The 26,660-nt window shown below is 48.6% G+C and overlaps 1 protein-coding gene across 1 annotated transcript in view; it reads left to right on the top strand.

Annotated features, from left to right (window-relative positions):
* TTC7B (tetratricopeptide repeat domain 7B) overlaps nucleotides 1-26,660 on the top strand; it is a 254,369-nt gene that overhangs the window by 187,171 nt on the left and 40,538 nt on the right. The window contains 2 exon segments of the mRNA XM_030319778.1: nucleotides 3,059-3,156; nucleotides 19,062-19,202. Coding sequence (XP_030175638.1) covers nucleotides 3,059-3,156; nucleotides 19,062-19,202 — 239 coding nt within the window.

The raw sequence follows: 26,660 nt of genomic DNA, 5'->3' as shown, positions 1-26,660 counted from the left end.
TCTCATACCCATTTTACTGATGAGAATTGAGGGTCAGAGATATTGGGAGCTTACCTTGATTCCTATTACCCAGCTGTAAGAGGCCTGGAGGACACCAGGCATCTCCTCTCCCACCTGCCCCTCTCTGGTGTCCTGTCCCAGGCCCCTCTCTTACACCCGGCACTTATGTGTGCCACGTGCTAGTTCAGAAGCTGGCGAGAGGCTGGGTGGCAACAAGAACTCCCGGACTCTGACTCCTAGCCCGCTGCCAGCTTGCCTCTTGCGTCTGGCCACCTCTGCGTACCACGGAAGGTAGAGAGGATTTCCAAGAGAAGCTTCCAGTGTCTGGTATAACTTTAACCGTCACTACAGTGCACTCTAAATGTTCAGTCTGAGCGGGGAACAGAAGTTACCCACACCTGTGCATCTGCCTACATGGAGATCTGTAGCTTACGTACCATGGATCTGGGGCTCCTGCCACTGTCCTCCCCCTAAACTGTCTCCTAGCACCACTGACCAGGAATGGTTTTGCTTCCCTTCCTGCTTGCCTCCTTGAGAGGTGCTCCTGGCAGCCTAAAGCACTGGGCTCTACTAACTGGGTAGTAAGGTGGCAGAGGGTGGTCCATGGGAGGGGCCCAAACAGGCCCCAGAGGGAGAGAGGAAGTCTTTTGTAAGAGACACTGGCCAGAGAAAGTCAAAGAAACTCAAGGGTTGGCCAGGGCCTCCCTTTGCCCCTTCCTCCACATTCCAGAGGTCATCGCAAAGGCAAATCTTGATGGGTTAAGACTCCGTACCCTCTAAAGGTAGAACTAACCATTGCTTAAAGCAACCAGCCAAATTCTCAGTCCCAGCATTCAGGGTGGAAACAAAACCATCTCCATTTTGAAGAGTGAATTGTTGCTTATATACTGTTTTCAAACGGAACTATGGAACACGCACTATGGGTTGTAACTATGGGCTGGTGGAGGGGAAGTCGATCCTGTGTCATTACCAGTGGGTAAGGCTCACAAGTCACGATTTGGGTTTTGGTTGCAGTTTCTAACATTGAGAGCAGGAGGCCCTTAAATCAGCTTTCCCACCCTTATCATTGCACCAGAATGCAAGGAATAAGTGGTCCTCAGAAATTAGCCAGCCGTATTAACCTCAGCTGCATGTATGGGTATGTATATTGATAACGATGCACGGAATATACCCAAAAGTTACAAATCTTCTGAACGCTGTGACCACATGACCTCAGTTCAGCCTTGCAAAGCTGTATGTAGGAAGACAACCCTTATCTTCATCTGACAGGGAAAGTAGACCCCAAGTGACCTACTTGTTAGGGACAGATAGAAAGTAAGAAGCCAGATGACCCCCCCCCCACCCCCACCCCCACCCCCTGGCTGGCTCCCAGGACCCAGCAGCACATGTGACAGCCAACCTTGGGCTCTGAAACTTGGTAAGATGGGAAGCCCGGAGGGTTAGGGCCAAAACAAACACTTCTGATCCATTTCCTCAGATTGGGTCCACCAAAATGCCGGGCGAATCCTTCCTTGGCAATGCCAACACCTTATTGTGTGGCCTGGAATCCCCCAGGAGATTGAAAAAAAAAATATATCACTATATGTTGAGATAACATCTTCTGGAAAGCTCCTAAGTGAGGAGCCATTGCCATATTCAGACAACTCTTTGTACTATCTTTGTCATATGTATATTAAAAACATATACATGAACAGACCAATGTTGGAACTGTTCAGTCGGTAATGTGATTAATGCACATTTGCATGTACTTTTGTGCTGTCTTCTGCTCAGAGACATTTATTATTTCTCAATTGCGGAAATAATGAATAGAGCGGTTTCCAAAAAACGCGTATCCAATGATGTAATAAGTATAGGCTGACAAATAGTCTGTACTGAGGCAAGTTTCCATCTGTTTCCTGTGGATTTCTCTAACTACATCACTGGACGTGGAAATTGCAGCCTGAGAACCATATTAAGTTTCATACCAATCTTGTTTGTATCACTTTTAGCAACAGCTGCACGCAGGAAGGAAATTGTGTCCCTTTATTATAGAATTTGAACTTTCTTAACAACAACAACAAAATACCACTCCTAGAGCCCCCAGACTGACAAAGCAAAATAGATGCAAAGAAAAGCATTATAGATAGACTCAAACCTCAAGAGATAGATGGGCTGCTTTTTGGAGCTTCTTTGATGGAATCTCATGATAGAGGAAAAAAGGAAGAATGTAACTGTTTTTGCTTACAAGCTTCTTAGAACGAAAGAAAACAAGAGTCTGTATGAGCTCCGGTCCGCTACCTGTGTTTCATTCCACCCGGGCCTGATGTGGTCTCCCAAGCGACTTGCCAACCAATGGTGCCAAGCCCGTTCTGTGGGAGCAAGGTGGGGAGGGAGGGGTGGTGCAGCTGGCCTGTGTGACCTCACAGCCCCTTTCCCTCCTGTGTTAAGTAGGGACACAAACCAGGCCATGACTGTGGTTGCCCTTGGAAAGGAAAAGCAGGGGCCAGGGGTTCTCAGATCCAGCTACACATCAGAGCCATCTGGGGAGCTTGGGAAAATGTTGACTGCCCCAGAAATGCTGATGGATTTGGTCTGGAGAGGGGCCTAGGGTTCAGAGTCTTCTAGAAATGCCCCAGGCAGGTGACTCCCCTGGGCAGTGAGGGCTGAGGTGTAGACCGTTGATTAGTAAAGCAGTTCGAGGACGGTGTGTGTTTACGGGCTTGATGAGGTGCAAGACATTCAACACAGAATGCCAATCCAGTGGGTTCCCCATTCTAAGGTGGTTCGAGAACCTGCCTTCAAAGTTTCTTTCTTGTATCTTATAATGACACAAAAAGGGCGAAAATTAGCAAGGGTCTGTGGGTGTGGTTTACGTGTGTTTGTGACAGTGAACATGGAAAGTAATCCCAGCCCAGGCCTTGCCACAAGCGGGATGCCTGGTCGTCAACGGAGAGAGTGTTAAAGAGCATCGAAAACGCACAAAAGGGGTGTTACTGCACTTCAGGGTCAGTGGTGGTTAAGTCTGTGTCTTTCCCCTGCCCCCCTTCAAATGACTGACCTCTGCAGCTGTGTTTTGCAGTGATTCTGGACGTGGGAGCAGCCTCTTAGATAGAACCATTGCTGACAGACGACAGCTTAACACAATTACTTTGCCAGACTTCAGCGATCCCGAGACAGGTGAGAATAACAGACCAGAGGGGACGAAACGGTGTCCACGAGAACGTGGGGCCTGGCCCCGAGTGGCGTGGGGTGGAGACTGCCAGGGACTGGGCTTGGAAACGCTCCTCACGCAACTAGGTTAAACTCAATCGAGGCGCATTTTCTCCAGCGTCTCTTCAAGTGTGTGTTCACAGTGGGGGTTGCGATAGTGCCTGCCCGGCAGAGCTCTTTGAAATCTTTTCTATTTTTCCCCTTGTTCTCAGAGCCCAAAATTCAAAACTAAAATTAGATCGTTCCCATCCCCGTGAAGCTTCCCCTCTGCTTTTCTGTCTGCCTCTCTCTCTCTCTCTTTAGGTTTCAGACCTTGCTGAAATCGGTTTTGATTTTTAATCAGTAGCACATAGGAACATCCTCCCCACCCCCACCCTGGGCCAAAAGGCCCTTTAGGGACGCAGGTGGGTTCCGAGCTTCTGATGCCCCTGTCCCCACGTGAAGGCCTGCTGCACTCACTGCCTCTGAGCAAATAGGTACACCTCGTCATTTTTGCTTCCACATCTGCCGGGTAAGGAGGAACAAATGTACCTCTGTCATTTCCAAACCTCCAAACAAGTAATGCTAACAGTTACACCGACCATCCAGGGGCAGTTTGGAGGATGTAAAGAAATTCCCTCTGCTTTGAGCCTCAGAGACCATTTCACAGCATCATCGGAAAGCCGGCCCTGCTTCCTCTCCCCCTGCCCCGCAGAGGCAGTCTGTGTAAGGCTTTAATCCCCCTCTGGGTATGCCTGCTCTTTTATGGGCTGGCTTCATGGAAGGAGCCTCCCAGTCCTTCTCCTGACCAAGCCTTTCCAGAGAAAGCCAGGGAGCAGCCCTGAGGTGTGCACAGCCATCTCCTGGAAGATCCGGCCCCTGGCAGGATGGAAGAAACACCACGTCTCGGAGCCAGATGTGCTACCCGCCCAGGCCCATGCCCATGCTAACAGCTGCCTGCAAACAGCATTCCTGTGCTAGGCTCCCTTTTACCAAATTTGCAGTCTTCAGAAGTCTGCCCCCAGGGCCCCAGGGTTCCTAGGTCAAAGGAGTGTTGGGTATTAGATGCAGCATGAATTGCAAATCAATGCGGTTTAACACTGGCGGCCTGTGCTCAAAATGCAGACCACCAAGCCACAGAGAAACTCCCCCTCCCCGACCCTGCAGTGGCCTGACCGCCTCCCTCCCCTTGACCAGCAGTCCTTGGAGGGGGGCCTCTGGCTTTGAGTAGCACAGAAGTGCTCCTAGAGACACCGTGTAAGCCCTCGTTGCTGGAAAGGCTGTCCAGACTGGCCGCTGCAAGGTGAGGCTGGGACACGGTGGCGAGGAGGGGAAGCTCACGGCCGCACCTGCAGCAGTTTGGCTGATTCAGAACAGCTGCTGCGTCTGCCCAGGGCTTCCTCCCCCGTCACCCCTCCTCACCACCCTGGGAGGACAGTCCTACTGAATGCAGACCCCCTCTCCTTCCAGCTGGCCTGGACCTTCATTTCCCCTGAAGTCCCAAGGCTCGAATGCCACATCGCATTAAATACAGAGAGTGGCAGAAAATAAGAGAGACCCTGTTATTTGTTCTCCCCTTTGCCCCGTGGGACATTCTCCCTAGAGACCTCAAGAATCTCCCTCTTCAGGTTTGAGCCTTCTCAGGTGCCATAGCGTCCAGGAGGGGTGTGTCTGTGGCACAGGCAGGGGTTCATGCATCTGCTCCGTCACTCACTCCGGGGGTCCCAGGTGGTTAGAGTCTGGATTGCTTGCACAGGTGCCCTGCCCCCAGCAGGAGAGAAGCACAGCCTCCCAGGCCTGGCCACTGACCATTTTACTGTTGTTGTTGTAGTATCCCTACAAGATGATGCTTGCAGGAATCCCTACAAGACTTCATTCCCCAGCCCTGCCCCCAGAGCCCCAAACTCTTGGTTTACACAGCACCAATTACTTACCCAGGAGGCCAGGGAATCAGAAGAATGGAAGGCCACCTCAGGAGGCCTTGCCAGTTGCCCCCTGGTTGTAAATGAGGGTAGTACATTCTGAAATGACAGTTGAAAGCAAAGAGACGAAATTTAGGGAGGCTCGCGTAAAAATGGAAAGTGTGCCTCCATCTCGGTTACTAGAGCCCAGTTTTCTGTAGTTCAGCTTGGGGGGTGGGGGAGCAGTCAGAGGGCCAACCCCTTCTCATTCATACACCTGTGTGGATGGCCTAACTTGTGAACAGCACACAGATTTTAGGTTTTGATTCGGAAGGTGCCCTAGAGAAGTTTTTACTCCCATCCCCGCACCCCCGTCTGGTTTTTCCGTAAAGGCAACCATTTTTATTGACTTTTTGGTTTGCCCTTCCAGTGTGTTTGCATTCAAATATTCAGAGATATCATTTCCATGTCCCCCCACACGACAAATAGCAGAATACTGTGTATATGTGCTGTTCAGTCCCTGGCTCGGTTCACTTCACGGCATGTCCTAAAGACCCCTCCGTATCCATCCGTACAGAATGTCCACATTCTTTACAACAACGTAGCATTCCATGGCGCACGCACTTCACACTCTGGACTTAACCCGTCCGGCGGGGGATCTCGGCCATCTTCCTCCTTCCCTTTGCCACAGTCTTCAGTGCACGTGAGGGAGGAGGCTGGCTAATTTTGAGTATCCACTGCAGCTCTGCTCATTTCGGAAAGCAACTGGGCTTAGAGAAAAAGAGAAAAGGAACTTACCCGAGGTAGAAATGCTCCTGAATCAAAACAAAGTGTCTGAGAGAACCCAGCCCTGCAGGTGACATCTTGCTAACAGCATTGGTCCATGCAACACCTGCTCTTCTCTTCTTTCCCCAACTCCCTCATTTAAAGGGCACAGGCATGTGACACTAGCAAAGCCACAGCGTTGGCATCGGCAACGATGCGGCCAGAGCCATGGCGAACTTCCACCGCCATGACCCTGTCCGTTCTCAGTCAGCCAGCGTGCAGATAGGCCCTCTTGGGTTACTTGTTTGGGTGTTGAAGAACAAAAACGTATCTCCTCTTAAAAAATTTTTTCTCTATTGTGGAAGATCTTCAAACATACCCAAAATAGAGATACTAATATAATGAATCCCCACGTACCTACCACCAGCTTTCAGCAATCAGTATTCCTTTTGCATCCACCTCTCCTGTCCCACACTTAGATCTTGCAGAGTATTTTAAGGCACATCTCAGACATCATATTTTGTGTCCTAAAATTTCAGTGTACATGTCAAATAGATAAGAACTCTTTAAAAATGTAAGTCCAATGCTATTATTATACATCTGGGTCATTATAAGGTGCAGGCTCAGCATTATTGATGTTGGAAGTGGTTAATTAACTAGGTATGGTTTTTTACCTCCGAAATTGTCCACATGAACATCTATGGAATAACATCAGGGGAACTCTTGTCTGGAAGCTTTGGATTGGCCAAGTCCCCTGTGGCTAAGAAAGTGGGCATTGGGTTCATTAAATGGATGTGACAAATTGAAAAATCCCCCTAAACAACATGTTTTCCCTTTCAGTGTCACCTCTGGTCCCCCTTCCCCCACCTCTGATAGGTCCCAGCCATGGAAAAAGAGGAATCAAATAGAGTGACAGTCTTAACGTTGAAGCTATGAATCATTGTCTTTTCTTAGGAATAAGTTGGTAGTTCCTTAAATAGAGGATGAAAAAAAAAATTTTTTTTTCTTCCTTTGCCTTCAAAACAGGATGTGGAGTAAGGACATTTATCTTTAATCATTGGTAGATATCACTGGACACCTGTCCAAAGCAAAGTCATTCTTTTAACTTGAAAGTTTGGTCCATTGTGTCTGGGAAAGGTGGTCTCCCTCTTACTTGTGTATGTCTCCAGCTGTGAGACCTGAAGGCGACAATAACAGCTTCCTTTTCAAATTGCCCCAGCCTGTGCACCGAACCACAGACCAACTTAGAAAGCTTAGCACTCTGTTGTCACGATGCTGGGACTAAGACATATCATCATACCTCAGTATCTCTACCTAGGAAAACCTAACCTTTCAGGTAAACTTTATATAAGGGCTTCTCCTAAAAAACAAGTCCAGGAATAACCAAGGTCTACTGCACCTTTCCAAATGAAAAGCGGTTTCCTCTAGAATGTCCTGGATATTGTAGGTTAGAGATGGTCATTGGATCATGCTGCTGAGTCTGTGCCCAGGTAAATCTGAGTTATTTTTATTCTGTGGTGTTGTTGCAGAACAATTAAATAACCAGTGGGGAAAAAAAACAACAAATTTGTTTTCTTCGAAAAGCACTTGTATGCTATTGTCCAGTACAGGAATGATTGTCTATTACATGACCTCATTTTCTTTGCAGCTTATGTGAGTATATGAAAAGCTAGTTTATTTTTTCCTTTGTGTTTCTAAAGCTTTTTTTGCCTTTATCCTTTTTTTTTCTCTTTCACTTTTTTAGTGTCAGATTCCTCCTCCTCCTCCTCTTCTCTTTCAAGAACCGAATCTCCTCTCCACCTGTTTGTATCTCCTCATCTTCATTCTCCTCCCAAACCTGACACCTTTGTGTGGCCCCCTGCAGCTCATTCATTCAATGACCCAGGTCCCCGCCAGGAGCCCTCTCTGTGTAAACATGCTTTATGGTTTTTCCTTTCTTGTTAGACCTGCTTCATTTGCCTGATGTTTCATTTTCTGATAATCTTCCTAACTGATAAGCTGAATAGGAAACTCCCATCAAATTTATCTGAGGGGAAAATCTTACTAATTTAAAAAGTCCAAGAACTGTTTGGGGCAGAAAGAGACATTGGTGCCCAAGTTCCAACCTCCTCTTTGAAAAGGAAAGGAAACCTGTTTTGAGCAGAATAACAGAAGCTTTTCTAGACAATTACGTCCTGTCCTTGGTTACTTGTATGCTTTCCTGGAGTTAATGTTAATGCATAAAAACGCTATTTTTAAAAAAGGCAAATTAGAACATTTTGCCAATAACTTATTTATGTGTATTTCTGATTTTCTATTTAGAAATTAATTCGACAAGCATACAGTGATCAAGGTGATATCCTAAAGATAATGGTCGTATGCCCTTTAAGTTTGTGGTTCTCAAACTTTACTTACTGTCCATCAAAAGCACACGAAGAGCTTTAAGAACCACAGATCCCCTGATCCCCATCCCTATAGCTTATGACTCAGTAGGCCTGAGCTGGAGCCCAGGCACCTGGATTTACAGAATACCCACTTGGGATTCCAAAGCCAGTGGGTCACCACATCTTGGGAAGCAACGGTATAAATTGTTTTCCATTTGCTAGGAAGGAAAATGTAGGGTTTGGGTGAAAACCCATGAAATCATGTAGGGAAATTGGATGGTATTTTAATCTGATCTTGCTTTTAAATAATACAGAAATTTGAAAGTCTCTTTTACAGTGTTTGGGGACCTGTCCATTAAAAAAAGAGAGAGAGAGAGAGATTCCTGTACTAAAATGAAACCCTGGTCAGTAAGGTCCTTAGATGGGACCCAACTGTGGGTCTCCCCCTAGGAGGTACAGCCTTGCTTCCTTTCACTTATTTATTTAACATCCACTTTGCCCAAAGCACTGCCAGAAAATTTAATCTCTGTATCCATAATTTAGAAGGGCTCATCTTTGTCCCAGATGCTCAGTTATATGCAGAACAAAAGCCCCTGAGGGGAGGCGCTGTCAGAGAGAACTGCTTCCTCTAATGTGCTCATCGTTTGGATGGTAAAGCTGCTGTGTTAAACTCACACACGCACAAAGCCGGGGCAGAAATGAGGCTATCATCTAAAATAAATCATCCAAACCAGGAAACACTCTGGCTCTACTTATCTGTGTAGTAAGTGTGCTCAACTTTGCTTTCGTGGCAATCCCAGCTTTATGAAACGCAAGATGAAGATAATGTTTATAAACTGCTTATGTTGTTTTTAACCCACTTCTTAAAATAGACATTGTCTCTTAATACAATGCCTCCAGGCAATTGCCACCTTCAGTTTTTTCCAGAAAAGCTGTTTTTTTCACATTGACTGTTGCCCAGTTTTTTGGTCTTAAAATGGGATCTTACCATTCTAGCATAGCATGATACATTCCCACTGGCCCGTCCTCTCCTGTTATACGGCAAACCCACCTCTGTCAACACCATCCCGAGGATTCCTGTGTTCCTTTAGACTTTATAAGGTTGAAGTCCTGACTCTTCAGTGAAGCACTAGATATCAGATGAATTAGTGAATTTTTAGGGCGATGAGCCCCCCACTGGGCTTTCTGCTGAATGTGCTGTATTCCACGAAGGACTCAACTGTTTATTCTTTGTGAAACCCAGAGCCATCTTCCCATCCTTAGAGAGTGCCTAGCCAGTAACCAGGTGTTTTACACCAAGACCGAAGTGCCCAAGAATCTTTCTCCCCCATAGATACAACATTTTGTTAGAGAAGGGGAAAACATACCACACATTACTGATAAATGTAAAATTTCTTGATTAAAACTGTAATGAATTTGAATCCCAGCTCCTTTCATTAGGAGGGATAGCCAAGGCCCCAAGTTCTACGAATGTCTCTCCCCAATCCTTTGACTTCATAGGAGCAAAAACTGGCCGAGGTCTACAAAGTATTGGAATCATGATTAGGGTTAGTGGTGGAAAGATCTGAAAAGTGCTTGTCTGATTATTTTTCCCTTCCCTTTGGAATTTCCTGCCCTGGAAACAAAACACATTACATGAATCGGTCAGCTTTCATGTGCTGGGTGAACATTTCAATGTAGAGGGGAATGCCCAGTTGGCCTTTCTTTGGTTTAAAAAAAAAAATCATTGTTAGTGGAAAAACATGTGTCACTCTTGAGTTGAAATCTAATTCGACACAGCCAGACTTAACAGTTGGAAGGTTATTAGAACTCTATTTGCTTTTTTAGCCTTAATTTTGATTTTTCAAATGTTTTGTTTCTTGGTTTTAATTTTTGATTTGGTTTGTTGTTCCAAGGCAACTCTCCAGAAGTATACTTTCATGGTTTCCCCTCCCTTTTTTCAGTTAGTAAGTAGCTTACCAATCTATCTATTAACCTCTCTGAGGGCCTCCAGAATCACGCTTCCCTCCACCACGGAACGTGTGTTGTCGTTGTCGACCGCTGGGAATGCTGAGATGACATGGACGCAAAGCTGCCACGTGCTTGCCCACTCCGCCCCCCCCCCCCCCCCCCCCCAGTTCCCATCTCTCCCAAGATTCTAATGCATTCCGCTGCAGCTTGGGCTTAAGCAATGAGGAGGCAGCACTTCTCTGGGAGGGACCACAGAAGGAGGCAGTGTAGGAAAGATGCCCTAGTAAGGGCATGCAGTGGATTGGTCAGCAGCCCCAGTGGCCTGATTGGAAGTGTGAGGCACTCAGCCTCCCCAGTGTGGGTCGTCTGTGAATTTTAGGTAGAGGGAACCAGTTGAATCTGGAAATTTTTTTTCCAGTTCAACCATTATTGCTGCATAGGAAAGCAGTCCTAATCATGAATTTTCCTAAAATAAGCTAAACAGATGCCATAAAACTTAACCTACACCTACCAAAATTTAAAGGAGACTAAGCGGTTCCCTGGGTGTAGGACTCATACTTTAGGTGGTATCCTTTTAAGGCAGGAGTGAAGTTTCACATCTTTCAGAGGATGTTTCCTAGACTTCTGATTCTCTCTGGGCAAATATTTTTGGGAAATACTGCATCTCCCTCTTAGGGACTGACAGTTCACATTAGCATATTAAAGGCTCTGAGAAGTCCTGCAGTTTAAAAAAAGTTCGAGCTCATTTCCTGAGCTAATTTCATCATTTTTCCCACCCTGTAGAATCAGCATTCGAGGCACTGCATTCTGGTTGATGCTCATGTATATGGTGATCCAATGCATTTGAATGATCTGAGCCTTTACTGCTTATAGTAAATATACCCCTCAGGGAGTTGATTTCCCCTCTGAAATCCAGCTCAGCTTAGATGTGACTTTATTTCTGGCTTCTAAAAGTGTCAATACAAATAAGACATTTTTTTAAATAAATACAAGTCCATAATAGAAGAGATATGTTTGGTGTTGTCACCACATTAGGGTTCTTCATGGGGGAAAAAAAAAGGTTTTACCGCCAAGGTTCTTTCAATATCAGGCTCCTCGGATACATTAAAAAGATTTGATTTTCAGAAAGTCAGGTTACCTTAAAATCTTCAGGCAGCCCATATTAGTGACAGTGAGGCTCGATACATTTGTACAAGGGACTTAACTATCTTCTGTGGAAACCATTCCAGCTCTCTCCAAAGTCAGGAAACCTAGGTTCAAGGGCCACTTCTGTGGAAGAACCCAGGGAACTCATTTAATCAGAGTCCACCTTAGTTTCCCCATCTGTAGGGATGTCAGCTTACTAATTCTTCTGTTCACACAGGCCTTTATGGTATGCCAGGAGCCCCTCCTGATCTCAAGCTTCCAGTCAGGTACCTGCTCCCGAGGGGCAGGGAGGTGGCCGCCAGGTGGGAAGAGCCCGACTGGGACACAGCTGTCCAAGGCTCTCTCCACGCTGCTCACCACTCCTTAGACCCGGGGACCCCAGGCAGCCCCCTTCTTGAGTGCCCTTGCAGTCCTTATCTTGGAGGAGAATGTGTGTCGACATTTTATTTGCCTCTCCAAGAACATGCTCAAATCAAGAACGCCAACTTGGCTTCTTGGCTCAGTTTTTCCTATCACTGATTCTGGTCAAGCTGCTGCCCCTTTTAGGAACCTGTAACCCGGAGAAGAGAATAAGCAGATTAATGATAAACAAACCCCTGGAATGAAATAAGGTTGAAAAGCAAACTCAAGGTCATTGTTTTTTCCCCTTTTCTTATGGCTAGCATTTTATTATTGACCTTGCATTTTCTGACAGTTCAAAATGTATCTCGTGATCAGGAAATGACCAGTCTGTTGGGTGTCTATTTCACCCTCTGCTCCTGCTTAACAGAATAAAGTCGGGGTTTTTTTAATCTGTATTTGAACAAGTTACTCTTAGTGCTGACTCCACTGCTTTTGAGGGGTGGCAGTTAAAAAACTCCAGCCCTGATGAGTCAAGTATGAACCTCTTCTTGCTCTTTTAATGAAATTACAGTTAATTCTCCCCAATTAGTTCTGTGGTGTCTTTCTCTAAACAAGATTGAATAGAAAGAATCTCAGGAGATTGACAAGTCAGTGACAAACGGCACTCGGATAGAAGTTAAGGAGTGTGGGTCCAATCATTAGACCCTCACCCAAAACCGGGAAGGCTTTTCCCATAAGCTGCATTCAAAGACAAACACAGCCTTCCCCAGACACTCGAGTGCAAAGACACAGCCTCATGAATATGCAACAGGGAGGGTTTCTGATGGCGATGAAAGCATCTGCCTGGTGTCGTCCTCCAGAAGGTACTGTCTCCAGCCCAGAGCCATGGCTCGGCTCACTCTGACAGCTGGCATCTTCCTGCATGCTTGTGAACGGCTTCCCTCCACGCTTCCCGTGTGACCACCTGGCCCTGCCAGCACCCGCCGGCAGCATGCTGGGTCACCCCCGCATGCCCACTGGTGACCGCATCCCCCAGTCTCTCCCTGCCTTAGTGGGATCGTTCCCTAAAGCTTTCCCTGGAAAGAACTTTCCCCCTTCAGGAGAAGACACATCCTGTCAGGTTTCAGCTGTGCTTGATATTCTGTTAAAGTCACTTGGAAATTGTGATCTCGTCTTGAGACCGTGGGTTTGGCTGTCCTGATTTATTTGGCTGTCTTAATCTCTTTCCCACTCTGTGAAAAAGGGAAGTATCTCCCAGAATGGGGACCAGAGTTATTGATCGGAGGAACCCACAAGCAGGAGGCCTGGTTGTCATGGGAAGTGGGTAGGGCCGGCGGTTGCCCGTAGAGCACTCGAGCCCCACGCCCCTGTCACCCCAGCAGACATGCTACAAAGAGGGGAGCTGAGAAGGACACGTTGCACAGCACAGCGAGGAACCCACCCCCAGCCCCAAGTCAGCCTCCTTAGAGAAGCAAGACCACCTCCAGCAGAAATCGGGGCCGGGGGTGGGGTGGGAGGGGAGCCAAAATGTTTAATGTTAAAAAAAAAAAGGTACAGAGATAAATAATGTTGATGTGAGAGTGGGTTCTCCTCTCCCTTCAAAAAATAAGAGACAGTCATCACTGGCTACGGAGGGGCTGTCTCCTTCCGCCCCGAGGACATCCTGGGTCTCAGAGCACAGGTGGCAGGTGTGAGGTCACCGGCTGCCAGCAGTCTGCAGCGTCGGACTGATTTACTTTCAAGCCCTATCTCGAGAAACAGACGTTCTTTTCCTGTTAAAAGTGAAAAATTGTAAGCAAAGCTCTCTGGCAAGAATGCTTAGTCATTCAGGGTTGCTATTTAGTATTCGGGGTCTTTAAGAAGGTGTAACTGCTTCCGTTTCCTTCTTATTGGAATTGTTTTCGGGGAGGGGGGAGCACAGCTTCTCAGAAACTGGAAGCTGGACGAAATCTACTGACGGATAATATTGCATCATTTCATAACCGAGGGGAAATCAGTAGAGAGGTTCATCGGCCGTGGAGGTTCTGCGTGCCCGCTACTGGAGTGGCTCTGTTTCTTTTCAGAAAAACTGTGGGGAGGCCAGGTATCTGCCACTGTAGCGTTAGGGAGAATGTGGGTGACCAGCAGAGAGAGGGGACCTGGGGCACAGCCCCATGCTCCATCACTCTCCCCATATTCATACACGTGAGGCATCTGAGTTGATTCTGGGGCCGCGAAGCAGAGACCAGCCCGGATCCCAAGCAAACACACGCGAGCTGTGTCTACTGACTCTCCGATAAGCGAGTTTCGTTGCACGCAGTGTAACACCTGTCCCTTGTTCCTGGACTTTGATGCTTGCCTAGTCACTAGGGGGGCAGGGTTCCTTCTCAGACCCAGTTTATCTGCTACACGCTGAGAAGATAGGAGGGGAGAGGGAGGGGCACACCCTTCAGACCATAGCCGCTTACCTAATGCCACCAGAACAGTCAGAAGGACAGCTGGAATATAAATATAGGCCGTGCATTCAGTGACCACGCTTGTGAAAATAACGCCTCATTGAACATAACCAAGCCACGTCATTCATCGTGCCTTTTGCTTAACAAAACGGTTGCCTTCGAGATCCCTTTGAATGGTCAGATGGGGTTCGCGTACAGCTGCCACGTTGGAGGGCTGTGTGATGTCGACCACAGGTGTAGCGTGCTTTGGAAAAAGGATTTTCGTAAAGGCTGCAGCTGCACAAGCAACTTGAGCTGGCTGTTCCCAGTGTCCTGTCTGTGGCAGCGTTTCTCAACAGAGTTTTCAGCACATGATAGCAGCATGGGTCAGCAGAGGGGTTCAGAGCTTGGACTCACGGCTTCCTGAGGTCAGTGGCCTCGGTCCTGAGTCCTCTCAGCCGTGGGGAGATGCCTGTCCACTTCAGTTCCCCGGGGCCACTCTGTTGCCGTCCCCTCCCCCCATCCCCACACACAGGGTGGTCCAAGGAGAACCCCGATGAAAACCCGGGATGGAGGGATCAGAACAGTTCATCAGGGGACACTTTGCCTTCGTAAGAGGTGCCCAAGATCACATTTTCTTTGGGGGCATCTTGGTGGCAGGGAAGAGAGAGCAGTTGGCTTGAGAAAATACAGATCTCAGCTCCAGGGCATCTGATCCCCACCCCCCACCCCCTCCGGACCATTTGGACGATTAGGTCACAGAACCTGGACCAGGTTTTAGGGCACATTCTCACCTGCCTGTGTCAGCTCTCGGTTCAGTTAGGTTTTGCGGTGGCTTTTCAGGGCCTCGTGCCCTGTGGCTGAGGGACTGGGTGGAGCACCACAGCTGCTCAGCTTGCAAGGTTAGGACAGTGATAAGCACGTCTCGAATTCCTGTGCTAAATAAGAGATGTACAGCAGCCGGCCTCCCTGGCTTACCTGTGGAACCTGATTATATGGGAGCTGATTCCTCCAGAGTCTTGGATTTCAAATTAGAAATATGTCTTCTATTCCTTCCTCCATCTGATTCCTTTTTTAAGCCTCAATTTGTCCATTTCTCTGAGGGTAATAATCCCTTCCACCCCCACGTATGCTGTGGGAATACATTTACTTTGGTGAGAAGGAAAGTGGTTGCTTTAAAAAAAAGTGTTGGTTAGAACTAGCATTTCTAGTTGTGTACCTACATAAATCCAAATCTATTTTGATATCGTATCTATTTTGGCACTTACCATTTTAGTCCCATGAGACAGTAAGATACAGGTTGTTTTGGTTTTCTTTAATCAGATACATCCATTCTGATTCATAATCGTGTTTATTTATTTTTTCCTCCAAATTCTAATCCAATGGAGGAATCTGATTGATGGTGTTATTGCCAGGAATAGTGGGTGTTAACTATGAGATAATGTTGCCATTGTTACCAGTCACCTATTATTAGTACATATCCGAAGCCTCTAATATCCATCCCTGGTTTAGGACGTGAAGGGTCTCTGCCCTTGTGAAGCAGGTGTTAAAAGGGATTGACTGGGAAGGGGAAAAAAAAAATATTTCTGAGAAACCTCCGTTACCCTCCATATTTAAATGGCTTGGTTATATTAGAGATGGGAGAAAGTCACTGAGTGAGGTGACTTTAATCTAACTATGCGCCACACTCATTTGCAGTCCGGGTGCTTGGAGGCGATGACAGCCATGCTGAGAAAACCCTTTGAGACCGTGAAGGTTCCGGCCTCGGAGCCACTTTTAGTCAAGGAGACTAGAGGACACAGACGTGCTTTTCCAAAAGAGGGAACCACTGTCTTCCAGATTTCAGACAGTGACGTGCCTGTTGACAGTAGTCATTCATTCACTTTTTCGTTCCACAGGCCTTTACCAGGTATCTCTCACGGGCTTGGCGTCGTTAGCCCCTGACAGCACCTAAATGCACGCTTCCTATCTTCCAGAACCACAGTCTAAGAGGGGAGACAGTTACATTAACTTGAACATGAAACGGTGTGGTCTGTTCAGTGATAGCCACACCCCTAGGGAGTATAGGAGCACCGAGGACCCAAGGCACCAAGGCCTAGCTTCTTACAGGGGAGGGGCAGGGGGAAGAAAGGGAAGGCTCACAGCAGCCTTCCTGGAGGAGGTGGCTCCAGAGCTGGATTTAGAGGCTAGAGGCTAGATTTGGAGTTAGACTACTGTTTAAGCCCTACCTTTGCTACCCACTGGCCGTATGACTTGGGATAACCTCATGAAATCTCAATTTTGTCCCCTAAACCGTGCAGATAACATTGTTAGCAGCCCCACAGAACTGTTTAAAGGTTAAATGAAATAATCTATGTAAAGTGCTAGTTGGGAGTGCCTGAAGCCTGCTACACCATGTTCACTAAAACTCATCATCACTACCGTCATCATTTGCCAGAACTTATCCACAGTGAAGCATACTATTATGTGAATAATTAGCTACTTTGGTCGTATGTAGATATCACAAAGAGAAGGAACTTTAACAGTAGCTCTGATTAATTCGTTTGCAGACCAAATAAAACAGTGAATCCAAAGAGCAAAATTAGCCCCTCCAAAAGTCACAGGTCCCTTGTAGCAAGGGAACCATAGAACCTACTAGAAAATGTGTAGAATTTTTCTTCAGTGGTAGTTTATTGTTGCATTTTGTAATGAATTAATGACCAAACATTTGAAGCGCTTCTCAGTTTTGGTTTCCAGTGTGGTAAATATATAGAGAGATATAACCCCTATAAGTACAATCTCTTGAGGGGTTCTCAGTAACTCTGCAGAGTCTATAAAAGGATCCTGAGACCACGAGAATTGAGAACGAATGTTCTTTAAAGAACAAGATCTTCCTGGAACTCTGTTCTCCAGAGTCTTGGGCCGCAGGGAAGCAGGAAAACCCACGCTCACTGCCTGGCATGTGCAGAATATGCTTTCAGGCTTCTTTTGACCAAACATTAATGACATCTGCTTTTCTGTCTCTCCAGGTCGGTGGGTCTCAGTCTTAGCTGCACGGTGGAATTACCTGGGTGATTAACAATAGGCCTAGCCCCATCCCTAGAGTTAGTGACTCAGTTGGTGTGGGGGGTGGTTTAAAAATCCATGACATCATGGGTTTTGAAACACACACCCCCCCCCCGCCCCGCCAAGTAATTCTGATGTGAAGCCAAGGTTGAGAACCACTGTTCAAGGCAGTCAATGAGAAGGCAAGCCACCGTGGCGACGTCAGACTATAGCAACGGCAACCTTGTTTATTTAACTGACAGCTGCTCCTGAAACTTTGTTCTCAAAGTTAAAATATTTATTTTCCATTAAAAAAAAAAAAGTTCAAAACGAGACCAAAAAAATCAACAGCAGTGTAATCACTTTGCTGTTTAGATTTTGTTTTTCTGTTTTTGTTTTTTCTAAGTAGTCAGACACACTTTGTCTACCCAAGAGTCAGTTCTTAGCTGAACTTCATTAGGTCTTCCGGATGGTAATGGCATTGATTGATGTCTTCTAACTCAGCCTCCGGTTCCTCCTCCTGTGTGGCTGCATTCACTCTGCAGGACTCACTTCCTTCCCGGGACAGAGGGCATGGGGGGTGGCGGGGGTGGGGGGGGCTCTCCTCTTGCTCGTCCTCGTGGGTGCCCTGTGTGGATTATCCACAGAAGGTGAATTCCTGGCCTGGTTTCCGTCCACCTCCCATAAGCCACCTCCACCAAATCCCTGCTGAAGGATTTGAGTGTATTTAGAGGTATCTGTGTTTCCTTCATGTTGGAACAGTCAAAACGCAAAACGGATGGCCAGTCTATTGCTGCAAATACTCTTAAAATGAATGAATTATGGTGCACTTCAAAGCCCCAACAGAAATTATTTTTATGCTCACAATTTTGTCTTATCTAGAGTATAACCAGCTCCGTTTATTTGAGTAGTCAGCATTGGTCTTTATATATTATCGCTATTTGAATCCTTATGATAAGTTGATGGTTCCATGTTTATCTACATATTACACGTTATGATGAATTCAAATTTAGAATGTGGCCAGTGATAGAAGTATCAAGTTTTCACCTTGAAATAACTGAGACCCTTTCTCTCAGCTCTGAAACCACATCTCCAGGAGAGAACTGGGGGAAGAGGTGAGGACCAAGCCCCTGATGGTCTCCAGCCATCAGGACCCATAGAAGGGCCACACGAAGAGGAATGAGTCAATTGATTTCCGAATAGAAGTTCCTTTGCCAACTCCCTTTGCCTGTGAATGTGCTTGGTCCACACCTCTCCATAGCCTTTTAGGACAAATTTTACCCAAGAGTCAGGCAGGTAGCAACTCCTGAGCATAGGTGCCTTTGCTACAGCCCATCCTCCCTCAGTTTAGCCTTGATGACCGACATCTGCTTGTACGTAAGGTGAAAGCGTGCTCTCTCTCCTCCTCCTAAGTCATGTCCTAGAATGTGTTTCCAAATCCAGGGGTGTTAGCCGCCTTGCAAAAGCCAGGGAGTGGAATGGCAAGTGGCTTGGTTTATCTTAAGAACGGCCTCCATCCCCAGGAGGCAAGGATGATTCCTCCCCCAGTCACCAATGCCCCCCCCCCCCCCCCGACGATAGTTTCCAGGTTTAGGCCCTGACGGGGGTGCCTTGTAACTTTCCTTTGTAGCACTTCATTTATGCCACGTTTCCGCATGAGCGCCATAGCTGTGTCTAGCTGTACCCCTGTCCCCCCCCCCCCAACACTCGCGCTGTCCTAGACTGAGCTCCTCAAGGGAGCACCTCCCACGGCATGTGCTCTGGATGTTGACTAAAAGATTAGCTAGAGCCTTGGATGGAAACTCAGGTTCAAGGCCATAATGATTGTCCGTATTTCTTTATGGACTTAAGACTTAGAAACGTCCTGGGGAAGGAGTGTGTGTTCGTCTTGAACTCGTGTCTGTGTGTGGGAGGGGGTGGGGGGGGTGACTAGTCAGTCGGGTCTGTCCTTTGACTTCTGATGCCGTCTTCTCGGAAACCCCTCACAGGCTCTGTCCACGCCACGTCAGTAGCAGCCTCAAGAGTGGAACAGGCACTGTCGGAAGTGGCCTCTTCTCTGCAGAGCAGCGCCCCCAAGCAGGGCCCACTACACCCCTGGATGACGCTGGCGCAGATCTGGCTCCATGCAGGTACTGCCCTGCCCCTACCCGTGGGCCCTCCCACCACCCACACCCACACGACTGAGCCGGAGGCCGGAGCATCCTGTAGGCACTTGCCTATTTAGCCTTCAACCCCACATCAGGAGAAATCACGGCCTTTGTGGTCACACGCCAAAATGCCACTACTTCCTTGCAGGAACCACGAGTTGCTGTGTATCTCCCCACCCCGTCCCCTGCCTCGATACCCTGAGCCAGAGCCTGGTACAGAGCAGGCATCCAGCGGAAATTTTCTGATTGGACGCCAAGGGTCTTGGGGAGATCTCAGTGGTGGTTGTAGGGTTTGTGCTGCAGCAGGGATCCAGAGCTATACCCAGGCTTTCTTTGCAGGGGTCAGCGTAGTAGGGTGTCCCAGGCTTCAGAAGTCTGGAAGTCCATTACTCTTTACTGGCTGTGTAGACAGGAGCTAATAGCTTCACCCCTCCCCCTCAGGGTCCACATCTGCACAGTGGGGGTAATAGCACCGGCCTCCTAGGGTGGATGAGCGCGGTGCCTGGCGCATCCTGGGGTCCCTGGGAGAGGGGACGGGTGTGTTGATGGCTCAGATGTCTTCGTCACAGCCAGGGAAGGGGCAGCGCTCTCGATGTCCCTGCCCCCTCTCTATTGGCACTCCTGCTAATCCGCAGAGGCAGGGGCGGGTAGCAGCAAACACAGGGCTGGAAACCAGCCCAGAAGGCAGATGTGATTGCCCCCCCCCCCTCCAGTTTCACATGGTTGCTGCCGCATAGCTGGAGATCCCCCAAATAAATCCCACGTGCAGGCATTGCAGCAACGAGCGCCCCCCCCACACACAGAGGCTCCGGGTAGGTGATGGCTGCGGATTTCCTTCCGTATTTATATCTGGGTATAGACGGTAACTTCTGTTCCTCAAGTTTTATCACTGGGTCTGCGAGACCCCCAACTGGGCCTTCCCAGGCTAGACCCTCGGGGTGCACAGTGGAAGGCCAGATTCGGCTGAGGAAAGTACTCATTACCCACCATTGTCCATCTATTTAGTCGTCTTTTGCCAAGGCTCATTATGTGATGTTGAGCCTTGTTTGGAACCATTGGCAGACCTTTGTTGGAAACACGGTCGGATCTACCTGGCTTTGGCGGGTCACAGAGCCAAGCTCAGCCGGCCTCTTCTGTGTTGGCATCTTTAATTGAGCCATAACAACTCCCGTAAATTAACAAATTACATTCTTCTAAGCAGAAGTACAAAAGAGGGATGATTCATGAATGTGCTGATTGTTCTTCCTGCGCAGACGCTTGCCAGCATGTGGCCTCTCACCGGGTCCTAGATGAGCTGGCGCTCAGGGCGTGGGGACAGCAGCAATGCCTTCCTCTGCACTAATGCCGCTCTCCCACAGAAGAGCCCAGTCCCCAGTCCAGGGCCTGGCACCTGTCCCATCCTGCCGCCTGATGAGCGGTGACTCCAGAGAGCAGAGAGGGAAGGCTTCAGTGTCAGGGCCGGCCAGGAGAGACCGGCTGACCCTGCAGGGCCAGTGTGGGGGCAGAAGTGTCTTTTGAATTTGAATTAAAGTTGGGATTTTGGAGGGCCACCGTCTAAAAAAACCAGAAGAGCTGAAGGCAGACCTTCTAGGCTGAAATGAACTTCCTTGACTTCAGGGACACTTCTTCTTGCCCATTTCTTGGAAAAGTCAGTGACCTGAGTGAGGGTCACTGAGTTCCAGAATGGCCTCTCCCGCTGGCTTGCTGCCCCTTATTCGGTTATTCAGACTCTGTTCCTTTTTGCATATCCCACGTGACTCTTGGGAGGGAATTTTGTGGCTGCTGATGAGAACATTGAAGAACTTGGTAGCGAAGATTCAGTTTAGAGCTGTCCTTGAATTTTTACATGATCACATAATATCCACTTCTCATCGGCACAGCTTACAGCACAGAACAAAGTTCTCGTTGTTAGTTTATAGGTGTGGCTTTTAATAATCTACAAGTTGGTGGGGGGGCGGGCGGGAGGGCAGATCCTGAGTTGCTCAGTCAGTTGAGCGTCCCACTTCGGCTCAGGTCATAATCTCACAGTTCATGGGTTCGAGCCCTGCATCGACCCACTGCTGTCAGTGCAGAGCCCGCTTTGGATCCTCTGTCCCCCTCTTCCTCTGCTCCTCCCCCACTCACGTGCCTACGTTCTCTCTCTCTCTCTCTCTCTCTCAAAAATGAATGGAAAAACATTTAGAAAAAAAACAGTCTACTAGTTGGTGGCATTGGACTGTGGGAAACGAATGCCATACCTGCCTTATAAACTCTGGACAGAATATTCATAGTGCTTATGTTATGTGAATGCACTGAGTAAATTAGAATCTTATGGGGTCTGTGCCATATTGACTCTTTCAAAGCAATGACTTTGAGTCAAGATTTAGAATCGGATCATATATTCATATAGTCTTTGGAGAGGTAACTTCAGAATGAACTGAGAAAACAGCTTCCACTTAACCGTAAGACCTTACCATCTGTGGTGTGAGCTCTACTGCTCTCAGAGGCAAGATAGCAGTGACCAGTCACCCCGCCCCCGCCCGCCCTGTCCAATGCCGACTCTTGGACAATTTGTGGTTCCATCGTCAGGCCTAGCAATACTGCCAGATTCTGTAAATTTTGCAAGCTTTGGAAGAAACTAATTAGATCAAGGCCTAATGCCCAAGGCCATGGTGTTACTGTGGCATTTGTGGGTCTCTCCTGTCTAGATTGTGTTCTCTGGTGAGCTGAGTATAGTGGGAGCTCATGAAGAGAGCCCATGGTGAGGGGGCCCCCGAAGCTAGCAGATGAGGTCACTCTGAGACAACCTTCGATTTTCAGCCTATTGGATGAGCAGGTCCGTGGGCCACTGGTATGTCCATTTGAATGGCAAAGAGATCATGAATTGGACACCAGAGCCTCCAGCTGCCCTGTGAAGGAATGGGCCAATGGCCTAGCAGGGAGCACAGATCCGGGAAGACCAAGGACATTTGGCCACATAGGGTCCCTCCATTCCTGAGCGGTGGGACTCGCTCCCAGTTCACACCCTTCCCTCTGACCTCCAGCTCTTCACCAGGACACCTGGTGGCTGACCAGCATGGGTTGTGTGTATTTTGTTCCTTAGTTTGTTGGGACCTCCCTGACAGTTTTATCTAAATTATTTTTGAATAAAGAGTACCTTCCCCTGGTACACAACTGGAAAGGTACAAAGGATGGAGAGTGAAAAGGCTCCATCCTGCCCCTGAGCCTCAGCCACCCACCCACAGCACCCTCTGTTAGCAGGTCCCCTGTGTGCTTTCCTGAGCTGTCACTCGCACACAGAGGTCATTGCTCATCAGCGCATGTAACGCTGACTCAGACTTTTTCCTGGCTGCATAGTATAAATCCACTATATGACTCCATTAGTTAACAGATTATTTCTAATATTTTGCCATTACGGACAATGCATCGGTAAGTATCCTTCCAAATATTTATTGCTCTCTATGTTGCATGTAAGATAAATTCCTAAAAATGGACTTGACGGACCAAAGGGACTCTTCAATTTTGATAAGTTTGGTCACATTGACTTCCACAAAATAGTACCAACTTATAGCCCTGCCAACAGTGTGTGAATGGCCCATTTTCCTGCATCCTTATCGACACGACGAACTCTCAGACTTCTAGATCTCTGCCAGTCTGATAGGTGAAAAGTGGTATTTCAATCGTCTGTTCATGGTTTCTGCTCATTTATCTTCTTAGGTACTGAGCTTTCCTTTTTTATTTGTAAGCACATGTTATGTGTCAAAGAAATCTGCCTTGTGTCTGTGATATGAGCTATAAATATTTTCTCCTGTTTTTATTTTGTTAGTGTTTTCGTTGTTTTTTTTTTTTTTTTTTTTTTTTTGGCCAGTTTTTAAAAAATATATTTATCAATCTTTTCTTGATGGCATCCGGGCTTTACATGACATTTACCCATTTTTATGGTCTCCTTTTCAGAAGTTCCAAGCACCTTCTGGGGCCATTGGTATATATACCATCTTATAAAGGTCAGAAGGGGTTATCTCCTCTCCTTTGTGGGAGAACCCAGGCCAGATGGAAATAAGTGCCTCTGTGGTCTTACTGGGGAATGAGACAGACTCAGGGGAGCTCCGTTAGAGCACGTGATGCTTATTGTACCGCAAAACCCATTTCCCTAGGAGCCGTACTTCTTTAAGAGGCAAACCGATGGTTGGCCATCGGAGACTCACACATTCACAGACCTTCCAGGTTGAACCAGAGCCTTTGCCACACCAGGCGGCAGCTTTTTGTTGCCCATCTTTTAGTTTCCACGTTGGGATGGCGGCTAAAAATGACTTTGCGGTAGGTGGTTAATTTCTGCTTGTTACTTACTAATAATTATAGCTTTCACTTTGGCGCTCTCACAGTTGAAACTAGCGGCTATTCTTAGATGTGCAAGATCAGATTTTCTGATTTCTGCTGGGAACTTAAAGCGGTGATACTCTCACGAATTCCCTGGCCCTGGCCCAGCCTACACCCCGCCCCCACCCCCTTACCAGGCTCCTCCCAGCCTCCCAAAGGCTGCATCCGCAGGATCGAGGGGTCATCCTGTGGCATAGCCCCCAGCTCCCAGACGGGTGGTGAATGGGTCACCGCACAGAAAGCCCCTGCAGGAGGGAACGCTCAGTACCTGGGGGTCGGGCGAGCCCCATTCAGGGCCAGTCTAGATTAAGCAAACCAGCCCCTGCTCCTGCCCGGAGTGGCTTTCACTAAATGGTCTACATTCTACAGGTAGCTAACATTTACCAAGCACTGTCCAGGTATCAGACTTTATTCCAAGGACTTTATATGCCTTAATTGCCTTCTGAGGTGTAAACACCTTAATCACCCCATTTTACCTATGAAGAAACGGATACACAGCTGTCAAGTCACTTGCCTAATGTTACATGGCCAGTAAGGGGAGAAGCCAGAATTCAGCACCCCCGCTCTAACCCCGGGTGGGCGCTCAGGCGTTCAGCACAACGTCTTCCGGCACGTGTTTATGGGCCACAGTCAGAGTGAGGCTCAGGAGAGCAGTGGTCATAAAGACAGACACGGTCCCTGCCTTCATGGAGTTGACAGATGTGAGAGAAAACAATTACAGATTAATTCTCATTGTGCCACGTGCTATGAAGGGTCAGGGTTGGTCTCTCATGAGAACTGACGACAGAGGTCGCCCCAAGCCGGGAGCCAGAGCAGGTCTGGGCATGGGACCGGAGGCCTGAGGAGTGATTGACGGGGGTTGGGACATGGGCGGGGAGGCACAGGACAGCACCTGGGAGGCCTGCAGACAGTGCCGGAGAGTGTTGGAGAAATGGCAGGGCCCCTGGGCCTGGAGCCTAAGGAGAAAGAAACGACGTGGCCCGAGGTGAGGCACAGTCCTGCAGGGCCCCTGGTAGCCATGCTAAGATCTTTAACTTAATCCTAAAAGCATTGAAAAGCTACCGATGGCCTTCCGGCAGGAGGGTGAAAGGGTCAGACGGGTGGGAACAGAAAGAGTGGAATACAGAGGGTGCGGCTCGGTGTCTGAGGCAGAGGGAGGTGGGCCCGGAGACGCACTGTCCGGCAGGATCCATAGGACTCCCCGGTGGGTGTGAAGTTGGGGGAGAAGGAGAAAAGAAGAATCTGGGAAGAGTTCTGTGTTCGGGGCCTGAGTCAGCGGGTGACTGGTGACGCTGTTCTCTGTGATGGGAAGCCATGGCAGGGGAGCGGGCATTGAGAACTGATGCATTGGGGTCAGGGAGGAAGGGAAACCAGAGTCGTGTTTGAACTTGGAAGCGTCTGGTGCCTGAGGATGCGCAAATGAAGACGGCACGTGGGCCGCTGGACAGTCAAGCCTCCACGTCAGGTTTTGGCTAGAAACAGACATTTGGGAGTGAGGATTTAAGGCCAAGGGGTGTGATAAGAAGGCCCAGGAAGAGAACGTCCAGGGAGCAGGGAAAGGGACAGGACTGCGTGTGATCCAAGCCCCTCCCACATTTAAAATTTGGGCGGCGGGAGGGGAAAAGCCAAAGCGAGGGCAAGGAGGGGGAGGTCAGGGAGGCAGGAGGGGAACCGGAGAGGTGGCACTGTGGCAGCTGAAAGGGTTTCCTTCCAAGGGGCCTGTGCGGCGCGATCAAGGGCTCTGAAGTCGGGCTCGTGAAAATCCCGGTGTCACCTGGGTGTAGCCTAGTGCTCTCCGACAGAAGATGAGGGCAGTTGTGACAGCTACACCGCATAACGCATGGGGAGTGTTCCGTGGGCAGCAAGCGCTTGAGAACTCCTCAAATCACTGTTATTAAGGAGGATACGGCTGGTAGGACGTGCTGCTGGGAGGTTGAAGAGGTGCAGACAGAAGCATTTGTTGGTCGTGGCGGATGGGAGTTGTCGGCGGCCATGACAGGTGAGGGGGCCAGAGATGGAGCCTCCTGATGTGGCTGCAGAGTGGATGGCAGGTGGCGAAGACAGGCAGGGGGTACCTAATCCTTCCAGGAAGGGCCCCTATGCAGCAGAGGGGAGAAGTGAGGGGTAGCTGGGGAGGAGTGTGGGTTCAAGTTAGGGGGCTTCACAAATGGCTGACACAGAAGCATGTTGATTGCTGCTGGGAGCGATCACGTCAAGACTGAGGCCTTCCTTGCCCTGAAGAGAGAGAGGATACGTGGGGGTCTGAATCCCTCTAGAAAGCAAGAGAGTGGTGGGGTCCAGGGCGCAGGCAGAGGGATTGGCCCTCAGTTAGGAGCAGAGTGGATAGGCACGGAGGACAACAGAGGGCTTGTCAATGTGGTGGCAAGAGAAGGCTCAAGGTCTGCTTTGCCAGCTTCTGTTTTCTCTTTGAATGAGTCAAGGTCAGCCAAAGGGGCGGAGGGCTTTGGGGAAGGATTGAGGCATCAGGAGAACAGCTGGGCCAGGGCCCGGAGGGGTCAGGTGTCTCCGATGCAGCTAGAGGGTGAGGAGCCCGTCCTGCCACCCCTACCAAGCCACCCGGGGAGGCATTCCCCCCTGACAGGTTGACACAGCCACTCGGAAACTCAGAAATAAGTGTTGATCCAGAAGCTGAGACCCTGACAGAGGCATTTGGCCAAGCTTTCATGGAGGAAAGGCCCTGGCTATGTTCATCCTGGGGACTGTAGGCCCAGCTTGGGGCTCGGCCCAGAGAAGCTCAGGTTAGGACCGATGCATGCAAACAAAATCACTGCCTTCTTTCACTTCTGACCTTCCCCGGAGGAAAAGTAAAGAACAGTTCTGGGGAGAGCTGATAAGGGCGCAGCCCTCCCCTGGGCCTTCATGACTTGCAAGGGTGACAGGAGACTCATCAGGCCCTCGTGCTGACTTTGATATGAAAGAGTGAATTCAGCGGTCCGGGTGCTATGCTCTAGGAGCACCTGATGCTTCCAGAAGATGCCCTGTGCTCACCATGGGGACTCCTCGGCCCCCCATGTGCAGGAGCTATCCCAGAACCAAGTTGCTAAGGTTTGTTTTCCAAGCGCA

The sequence above is a fragment of the Lynx canadensis genome, chromosome B3 (assembly GCF_007474595.2).
Source record: "Lynx canadensis isolate LIC74 chromosome B3, mLynCan4.pri.v2, whole genome shotgun sequence".
NCBI classification, from domain to species: Eukaryota; Metazoa; Chordata; class Mammalia; order Carnivora; family Felidae; genus Lynx; species Lynx canadensis.
Note: the sequence above shows the minus strand (reverse complement) of the source record. Positions and strands in the feature narration are given on the sequence as shown.